The 10717-nt window shown below is 37.4% G+C and overlaps 1 protein-coding gene across 2 annotated transcripts in view; it reads left to right on the top strand.

The window, feature by feature from the left end:
* Window positions 1-318: 318 nt before the first annotated feature.
* COL4A4 (collagen type IV alpha 4 chain) overlaps window positions 319-10717 on the top strand; it is a 56800-nt gene continuing 46401 nt past the window's right edge. Inside the window, exons 1-4 of one of the 2 annotated variants that reach the window (XM_026040105.1) lie at window positions 319-380; window positions 1642-1828; window positions 4098-4137; window positions 8206-8283. In XM_026040105.1, coding sequence (XP_025895890.1) covers window positions 1773-1828; window positions 4098-4137; window positions 8206-8283 — 174 coding nt within the window. In that variant the 5' untranslated portion in view covers window positions 319-380; window positions 1642-1772. Of the gene's footprint in view, window positions 381-455; window positions 479-1641; window positions 1829-4097; window positions 4138-8205; window positions 8284-10717 lie in introns of those variants that run through there. The other variant, XM_026040106.1, reaches the window with a different exon arrangement.

Below are 10717 nucleotides of genomic sequence, written 5' to 3'. Positions count from 1 at the left end.
AAAGGCAAAACATTCTCCACAAATGCAAAGCAAACTTTGTACCAAATTCCCATTGCTTCTCCATTTTCAAGATAGAAGCTACCTGAGTAGTTAAATGATGAGCAGTGAGCAATAAGAACAGATTTCTGTAGAGACTAACTACAGACTGATCTGTAACTACAGAATAACTACTCCGACCAATCTTGTATTTTCTATCTGAGGCAATTGCTCCCTACACTATTTTATTGCCTCACACTCTTGCTTATATTATTACCATAATAATCAGCGAGGCAGGAAAGTGATGTTATTCCTTTTTTCTTTCTTTCTTTTTACAGATGGAAAACTAGGACACAGAAAGAGACTAAGGATTTGGCAAACAAACTGATTACTGTACAGTACATGTAGGTTGTGAACTTTCAGTATTTATTAGCTGTCCATAGGATTTTTACTCATTAGTGAGTGCATGCTAGCTTACCAAGTCTTTTCTCCCTGCTGTGGGGTAAGTATGTGCTGTGCTTACACATAGGAGTTAATATTCTTTATGGATGAGCTCTGCTTTTAAAGCTGTTACATCATTTAGCTATCAGGCATTAATTACACTAACTAATTGAAAGGAATACAGTACTGTTTCAGGAATATTATGGGTTTTTTTGCATACTTTTGTTTGACAAAGAACAGATAGCTGTTTGTTGAACAGCTGTCAGCAGCCAGTTTGCTGTAGGTTCATGTCCTTGCTTCCTCTTCAGTAACTGACTGCCCTGCTTACTAAATGGACTTCTCCTGAAGAAGGGATCCACTGTCTGTTTACTCTAGGCAGAGTTCAGTCTCCTTAAAATTAACCTCCACAGATCAGGAAGACTTCAGCACTAAAAAATAAAAGCTAATGAAAAACTGTGCTGTGCTAAAGGAGAAGTTCAAGCTCTGAGTCCTCAGTTTGGAATACCCTCTGTGAATTTTCTGCTGGATATGGATTTCAGCTTTTTTCCCATTCTAGATATGTGAAAGCACAGGAACTGGCCCCTTCTTTGGATTTCTGGAGCTTACAAAAAGATTGCTACAACCCATGTGCACATAAAACTGTATAGTTAGGTGGGCCTAAGTCAGATGTGACACATATTCATTGTGTAGTCAAATTGTGCATGTAAAGCCTAAGCAAAATGGGTAAATGCACTCAAAGTAGCTGTCTAAAGGATCTGTCTGTCAGATGCATACTTGGATAACTGTCCGGTGCAGCTTGCAGAAGATACCGCTAAGACTGATCTTAAAAGTGCAGCCAATGTTGTCCTGATTGTTATTTAAAGTCCATTAAATCTTTACTATATAAAGTGTCGCATCTTTTTCATACTTTCATCAAAAATGGTGGTTATGATAGCTTTAAAAGAAAATCATGCAAGGTAGTCTTTGTTCAGTATTTCAAATGCTGAGTGAAGGTTTACCTTTTCTGAGGTGAAATCTTGTGCCTTTTCTGTGTTGAACTATACTTTCACCCATATATAGTTTCCTTGAAATAATTTGCTTGGATTGCTGATAAAATAAAATGCTATATGGTTAGGGATAATAAAGTGCAGCCCTGACAAAAAGCTGCTGCAGTGTGACATACGTCAGTGATCACTGAGTAGTTGTTCATATTTGTACATCAAACGTATATTTTAATATAAACAGGTTCAGAGGGGAAAACAACAGCAGAATGGAACAGAGTTTATAGACCAGCTACTAACAGGAGGAAAGAGAAGATCTGCTGCCTAAAAAGGAAAAAAAAAAGTGCTGCATATTCGGGTCCTCAATCAGTGTGAATGGCATTAACAAAGGATTCATCTGCATGGATTAAATGGATTATCACAGCTGCCTGGTGAGTTTTGCAGGGCACTAAAATTTTTAACTACAGTCACTGAGATACATTCTTAGCCATCAGTTTACACCAAAAAACAGCTAAATGATTTGCAGACTGTCGTAAATTTGATAAACATGCAAGGTAGTTTATCTCATTCATTCTTGCTTCTGGGCCTAACAGTTTTACCATTTAAATTTCAGGTATGACATTAATAATAGAAAACAGAAACTTTAGCTCAGTGAATCTGTTTGAAGAGGAGAGATGTTAGTACCTTCTAGTGATAAGATGTTTGGGGAGGAAGAACTAATGACAAACTCAAACCAGAATGTCTGTTCCCAGTAATTTGCAGATGAGGGAGAGTTGTTACAAGGGATGAAGAAAACAACTTTCAAGGCATGAGATGGAAATACTTACCAGCCATGGCAGGAGTTCTTTCTGGAGGAAAGCCAGGCTAAAGAAGATGGGTCACTGCAGTCAGGCGTATTCAAAGATTGTTTTGTGGGCCCAACTCTTTAGTTTTCCTTCTATCAGATCTTTGCGTGCCTTCTGGAACCAGGGTCTTTAAGACTGTGAAATTAAGTTTTTCTACCTGGGAGCCTGGCCTAGCAAACGTACCGTGCTTGAACCAGACACTGATGGATTGCTAGGTAGTCATCAATCATATTAATATGCCTGAACTGTTTCCCGTGTCTTTTTCATGTTTGATTTTTGCAAACCCAGTCTGCTTGTGATTCAGGGATTCCCCAGTATAGCAGCTTTCCATCCTAGTCATCTCCCCAAAGCAGCTGTTCTTGCCTTTTTTTTTTTTTTTTTTCACTTAGCTACTTGCAAGTGTCTTGCCTCTAAAGGTCTTACGATGATTTGAGTACGCAGAGAACATCTGTCTGCATTCAGGAAACAGGGATTTTGAAATAATAGAGGACATTTGACAATCTGGCAAACACGTGCCTGCCATACCTATTTAAAAAAAAAAAAAAAGACTTCAGCCTAGTGCATCAACAACATTATTGAATTTCCATTTAAATTGGCAAGAGTTCCATGAAAAATTGTCATTTTCTTGAATAAAGAATATCTTGCACCTGGCCAGTGTTAACAGTGGAAAAAATATTTATAGCGACTGTCTGCAGGTTCAGGAGGTTAAGAGAAAACATTGCCTCATAAATTAATTACAGTCACACCATGGACCGGTTCTCCATTACTTACTTGAATTGTTCCCAGGTAGCTAAATCCTTTCTACACCACCACACTTGATATATTAAGAAGGGAACTACCAAAATTAGCAAGAACTCAGTGGCTACCAGTCCTTTGACACCAGTAACGCCTGCAGCAATGGAGACTGTTCCTGTCTCAGTTTCTGGGTAATGTGGTCTCAGCTTCAGATACGGGGCTAGTTGGCAGCCCTTAGTGTAGCTGCAGTGCTGTTGCTCCTCATCTCGTGCTATAACTACTGTACCCCACCAATCACTACTTTTTTTTTTTTTTCCTCATTAGTGCATACCTCTCCCTATCTCATTCATTCTAGTTTGCATAGTATTTTTTTATTTGTTAAACTGCAAGCCCACTAAACCAGTTTTTCCAAAGGATGCATTTCCTTTATTTTCCCACTGGGCAGGTTATAATACTGCCAGTAAATCTATCAGGCACAAGGTCATTAACAATAATGCATATGCCAAAATCCAAGAATTTTGCTTATATCTTCTCTATCTTCCCTCTTCCTTTGCTCTGTTTTCATTTAGTTATCTATTTAGAGCCTAGATTCTCTATACAGAAAGCATTAGACTCATTTCTCTATACAGAAAGCATTATTACGTAAAACTGCTCTGGGATCATGCCACTATTCTGAGTGTCAAGATGCTCCCCTTTTCCTTCCCTCACTCCAGCCTTCGTTTTATTATCGCTCTCCTTTTGGGGCTTATGCAGCTCCCCTGCTGTCTGTTGTGGGGCAGATACCTGTCTGGAAGGGTTGCTCTCTGGCCAGTCTTAATTCTGAAACTGGGGTATGTTGTGAGGGGGAAATTACAGAAGGGCTTTTACATAGTCTTAGGCATCCCTGTCTATTTACTGTCAGTTTCACATATCCAAAACCCATAAAATGGTGATGCATAGGCCAACCATTTCTTGATGAAAAGTAGTTCCATTTGTAATTGTACTTGTTTAGCAAGTAAGTCCTGTTTGGACTTATCAGATTATCAGATGTACACTCTCCTCACTTTTCAGAGGATACATTTTTTGAAGGTTGGATACCAAAAGTTTAATGTTAATTTAGTTTTTTCCTCTTTTAAATCAGGTGGCTGCTGATTGTTTTTTCAGCACAAGAAATTGATGGGGTAAGTGATACAGATATTTACTTTGGAGCATTGATAAATGGGATTTACGGTTCAAACAAGTTCAAACATTATATACACCAAAATACTGTATAGTTGTCTAGCAAAACTGTGCTGTTTCAGTATTTCTGCACTTCTTTCATTTCTGTTCTTATTGCTAAGCTACCCATCTCCCATGCCCTACCTATTTCCTAATTAAACCATTTTGTAATCATCATCTTTGGATTCACTTTATTTTTTTTCCCTAACTTTGGCATCTTTCAATATCCTTTCAATAGCTTTATATTAATTGTATATTGTATATACTATATATATTAATTGTATATTTTGCTTATTTTAGCTTTCAAGCCTTTTTAAGTTAAACTTGATCTTAAATATCTCTATACATTCACATTTCTCTGAAGCCACAGTTTCATATATAATGTATTCTCAATATCTACTTCACCTTCCTCCCTATACTGTCCTCCATATTACCTTGATGTTTGCAACACCCTCACTGAAGCGTTGAGACTGTCCTCTTTACTTCTTTCAAATATTGATTAAAAACCTCTTGCCACCCTGCCACCGGCCCCCCACCAAGTCACTCATCCACTCCTTGCGGTGGCCTTACACAGCAAAATGGGTCACAGCTACCAATCTCTCCGCACTTGGCAAGTAGAGGGCTTTTCAAGTAATTTACTTCACCCTCTGCCATTATTTTGCCTCTATGAGCTCCACTAGTCTTTTTATGCAATATTAAATACACACACGATATTCATAAAGAGCACCAGCAGTGTCTGTCCTGTCTCCTACTAATAACTGGCTTACAGAAGAAGCTGAACCTTCATTACTAGAACCCATCTCTCATGCCTTGAACAATGTTAGAAAAGGCTCTTGGGGATTTTTTTGTTGTTGTTCCTCAAGTATTCTCAGCTGCATTATCTATGAAAGTGATAAGCCTGTATTATTTCTAAGGACATTATTTAATTATCTGCAGTTTGATGTTAATATCTTAGAAAAGATTTTAAAAATTGTAAGAAAGAAAAGCCTATGATTTCCCTCAAAGCTATAGAACAAGATTTTTGTCACATTTCAGAAGAGAATGAGCTTGCAAAATCTTTGGTTGTCATTTGATACAGACACTGAGAATCTGCACAAATCATTCCATGTTACATTTGCTAAAAGTTAAAAAACGAGCAATGATAAAGGTGGCATACTTACCTTTTTGAAAATGAGCATACAAGCAGCATACCAAATCTGTACATACATTTTGATAAGTAGTTATAAACAGCAATTTCAAATAACTGTGTGACTCTAGTTGTTACAGCAAATTAATTATAATGGTTGCAGAAGCAGTTTGCTTTAGTGTCTGTTGTGACTACTGTGATATTTGCTTTTTTAGTAGCAATGTCGATGGTGGAATCTGCTTTTTAAAATATTTTTTTTCCTAAAAGAACAAAGAAAAACAACATACCTCTTATTGGAAACTTGCATTCCATTGACATTCCAGTAGAGATAAGATTTTAATAACTAGGTGAGGGACTACTGTCGAGCACATTAATAATGTCATGGGAAATCCAGTATGTGAAAGAGAAGCAGTCAGTGAGAGACCATCATAAACTCTTGTTCTGAGGTTTGGGAGTACTAGATATTCTAAAAATATTGTAGATAGAAAGAACAGAGTTTTCCCTCTTTATCTAATATTTGTTGGTGTCTTTCTCCTTGAGAAATTGAAGAACCTACTGTGTTCTGCTAAACATTAAAACCGGTAACAAAACAATGTTGACCTTGATAAAAATGAAATCTGCATTGAACAACTATTTTCTTGCTATCACTGTTTATTAGTTTGCTGAAATTATTTCTAAATCTTTTAAATTCTTGTCATCCTTTTTAAAACTATTTTGAGCATTTTCACTCTAAATTATATTGGAAAAATAATACAACATTCCAACCTAAAAAAATTTACAAATATATAATGTGTGGATAACTAGTATGTGTTTAACTAGTATGTTACTAGTATGTGTTCCCAATACTAGTCATTGGGAAGTTGAAAAGAGTAATAAAAATGTAAATAACACAGAGAGACAAAATGATTAAGGTTGGAAGGGACCTCCAGAGATCATCTAGTGAAATCCCCCTGTTCCATCAGGGACAAACAGAGCACGGGGCACAGGATCACAGCCAGATGGGTTTGGAAGATCTCCAGAGAAGGAGAATCCACAACCTCCCTGGGCAGCCTGGGCAGAGTGGGAATGGGAACATTGCAGGCGACTTCGGCCACATCCCTCCTGCTGATGCCAAGAGGTGTCCGAGTTGGTGCCCAGGGCTTGGCTGCCGCTGCGTCCGGAAACCCTCTGGCTCAGAGGGGAGCTTAGCAGCTCTCCCTGCCTAGCCCTGGCACACTGAAACCTACCCATGACCTAAGTATTGGTATTTACCTACGATAGACATCCAAAGCTTTGATCTATTTCACCTTTAAAACACAGCAAAATAAATCTACTTAATTTACATTTTCTAGTATTTTAGGTTTTCCTCAGGTATATTTTTTTCCTCTCCTTTCTAATTTGTGAAATAAAATAGTCACTTCCTTGCTATTAAGAGCACAATGAGAAGAAGTTATATTATGATAATAAGTAAATTAGTGGTAGGCAATGCATAACTCCACTATGCACTCCTCCCCTCCCCCCAATTAGTATAACAAGAGTTAAATATAAGGCCTTATTTGCTGAGTAGTCATCCTGACATCTTGATGTGCTGCCTGTTTTACTGTTTATCGCTTTATCTTACTTAATGTCCTAACCTAATGGCAATGGTTATGAGTAATAACAATTTATGAGTAATAACAGTTTCAATTCCAATTTTGTTAAAATATTTCTAGATATCACCTATTTTCATATTTATACTTAAGTGTAATATTTAGCTTCACTAAATGAAACAGTTAATATCTTGCACATCATGCTTTTGCTTATTGTTTCTGTTTTTAAAGAATGTTTATGCTGATAAGATGTCTAGTGAGATTTTTAGTAGTAGTGTTCTATTAATCAAGCATTGAAAAAGTTTCATATGATACTAATAGACAACTTCTAACCCGTTCAACCTAAATAAACATCAGCATAGCAAATAGGGGCTTTCTGGATTGCCACCAAGGATGCTGAGGCACCATCACATTTCACATCTCAGAGAAGCAAAACTTTGAAGATTTGCTGCTTCTTCTGTATCACTAATATGAGCAACAGGCAGATGATGTGTTGTGGTACTGCGATTCACCGTCCCTTGGCCCCGTGGCTTGTGAAACGAAGAGCAAGCTTAGCGTGCGAGCACAGCCTGGAGGCTCCAGTCGTGATCTGTGCTGCTAGAGCTCCTCAGAGCAGGAGAGGTGGGTCTGGGGGCTGCAGAAAAGCACCCTGGCCACCTCCCAGCAGGAGAGGGAGGGCATTTCTTGTGCCCTGTGCTCTCCACTGCCAGACCAGAAGACCTCCTGGAACGTAGCTCTTTGCCTACACTCCTGACATAGCACATACCCACACCACACTCCCAGGTGAGGGTTACAGGCACATGTTGTGAAATAACAAACTGCACAAATCACCACTGTTCCTAGCAGGAGGCAGCAGGTTTGCCAGCTTGAAAGCATGGGCATCACTCCTCTAAGATAATGGTTTTTCTCTCAGATCAAAACTATCCTTTCTTTATTGTGTCGAGGTGCTATACTGTAACCTGAGGATTGCTGCTCAGCCAAGTTTCTTGTGCAGCAGGAAACTGCCCTGTGTCTGTGCAAGGATAACCATATTTTTTATCTTAAATAAAATCATTTTTAGACAGTGTTTGTACAGATCAAAAGCTTTAGGTTGTACCTTATTTCTATGCAAATTAATAGTCTCAATTCTGATATCATTCTGACAGATTCCACAAAGTATGTTTAGTTCTGTGATAGGTTTACTTAAACAACAATTTCTTCCTAGTATTTTACCCTTCCAAGAATACCCAGCAACTTAAAGAAAACTAATGAACTAATGAATAAAGAAAACTTTATCATGTGATAAGGTATTTGCTGTCTGTTGCATATTAATAAATTCATCAACTTTTGATTTTTAGGGCGAATACGCATATATCGACCATTGTGGGGGACAGGATTGTTCAGTTTGTCGGTGCTTTCCAGAAAAAGGATCAAGAGTAAGTGATAAATAGAACCACTGATAACTGTTACTGTAAACACTGCTTTGTACTCATCACTCTTCTTTCAGATCCATATGTCTGGTGACCAAAAATAAGTGAAAATGAATGAGTCTATATATAGCAAGTTAGCATAATTCTGTCATTGCTATTTATCACTGAAATACAGCAATGGTCAAAGTCAAGACCAATTGCAGGCAGGTTTGCTAGTAATTAGGTGTATAATAATCTCTGTTGCTTTCATGTTGTTGTAAAGGAGAAGATTCTCTGAGATTAACCTGGTGGTTAGAGAAAGGTTAAGGTGTATTAAATTAGATATATTAAGATGTATTAAATTAATCTGTTTTAGTTTTCTCCCAATAAAATATTTTTGCTTTTTAGCAGTTTTATGAGAACTTAGGTATTTCCTGTTTTATGTCATTTTGAAACAGCTTATTATTTATTTACTAGCTTAATGCACTAAACAGAAAACAAATCTGAATTGTCATTGCCTTATAAATAATTATCAAGTATGAAATTAAGCTTAGGCACTTCTCTTATAATACACTACAACTAGTTCTGCATATTCCCTGTCTTGATGTTCCCTTGTCCACTTGCAAAAAGTAGATACCATCTCTTGGAAGTGGTGTGTACATTGCTATTTATCGATTTAAATTTGATCCATCTGTAACTTTTTTATGTACTGACAGTTCTTTCTCAAAATATGTGTATCTATATAGTAATAGCAAATTAATTTTGTGTCCTATGAGGAAAGGGGTTATTAGACACCTTAAATGATCAACAAAAAAAAATAAGAAAGTAGTTAGTGGAAGAAATTGCTTTTGTTCAAAGCAGTAATATTAGAGTTTAGGGCTAGAAAATTTAACCACTGGATCAGTATTGAGAAGTTCTGCATGTGTTTGTGTCTAGCCTGAGGAAATGGCCACAGAAGCAGGACACACCTTTTGCCTCCTGTGCCTCTGCTTGCTGCAGTCAGCTGCATGCTTTGCTGTGTCATGATCACTGCCTGGGTGTCCTTGGATACTATCCTAATCCTCCAGGATTATGTCTATATGAAAGTCCCTTGTGGTGTAGAATTTTCATAATACAGGGCCTAGGATGTGTCTATCTGTAACACTGTGTTAACAAAGGGGCATCCCAGGAAAAGTATTTTGGCTAACAGGGTCATAGTGTCTTTCAGCACTACTGAATAGACTGATCTGGATACCAAAAAACCCTAATCTGAAGTGTCATGTAAAAACAACTGACTTTGAAACTGGAGGACAAAAAATGGAAGGTGAAATTTCTCACAAATGTAGTTCTCTTTGTATAGCCTGGAAGTTCTGAACTGCATGCCTATATTCAGTCAATAATTAGTACTCATAGCACTCTGAGCTGTCCTCTCCACCGCAGTTAAACAGAGCTATAGTTTACTACTGAGCTATAGTTTACTATTTACTACATTACTTCCAAAGATTTGGATCCAAGTGCCAGATAGGCATTCTGTAGAATAATAAATATTTTAAAAATAAATTCAGAGCAGTTGAGAACATTTAAATCTGGGAATTGTACTCAGTCCTGAAACAGCACTGAAATAGAAATACACACTGATGGATGCGATATTTTCAATGTAACCTGAATTTATATTCCATACAATTGTTACCATTCATCAAAATGCTAGGGGTAAAAGGACTTATTATCCAGTATATGTAATATGGCTTAAAAAACTTTGCCTCAGATTCTTAGAAATATTTTCAGTATTAATGCATGCCAATGAGTTCTCATACATAGGGATTGATCAACCTTTTCTTTTTGCAGCCTATAACAATGCTCATTTCTGAATTCGGCTGGGATCTGTCTGCACTTTGATACACTAACTTTGCTTCCTAGCTTTTGTGGAGGCTACCCATTACGAAATAAAATACAAGTTTATCTTACTGTTAGCTTTCTAGAACACAAAATAATGTTTTATCTATGTTTTAGTCTGATTTCTGCTGCCAGGCTGGTTCCTCAGAGGTTTCCAGTCTTCTTCAGGCCTCTCTTTGAAGTGCAAGAAATAGATGGACATTGAAAGCCTCTGTCATTGTACAGTGTGCAAGCTTAAAATTTCAGTAAGGTGCAGATTATTAATCTTCTCTGTAAAGAACCTGAGAAGGTGCAGGAGCTGCAGTTGGCAATACTTCGTTGCTCTGTACTTACTTTTAAGTAGTTAGCTAGCTGTCAAAGCAGCATATTTCAACCCATTGCCAGTAGTCACTTCCCCTGCATCCTTCTCAAACTTAGGAAAAGGGAACTTTTAGACAAGTCAGATACCTTTCTGCCTTCTGATAAAACACGGTTTTATAGCTTCATAGTTAGAGAGCACTCATCTGCTGAAGGATTCACTTTGTCAGCAGACTGTGAACTAAGTTTTCTAGTTTCATTTAAGGGATTTTTGTTGACTTACAAAATACTA

Source organism: Nothoprocta perdicaria, unplaced genomic scaffold, assembly GCF_003342845.1.
Source record: "Nothoprocta perdicaria isolate Ctin4 unplaced genomic scaffold, notPer1 scaffold_25, whole genome shotgun sequence".
In the NCBI taxonomy this organism is placed as follows: domain Eukaryota; kingdom Metazoa; phylum Chordata; class Aves; order Tinamiformes; family Tinamidae; genus Nothoprocta; species Nothoprocta perdicaria.
Note: the sequence above shows the minus strand (reverse complement) of the source record. Positions and strands in the feature narration are given on the sequence as shown.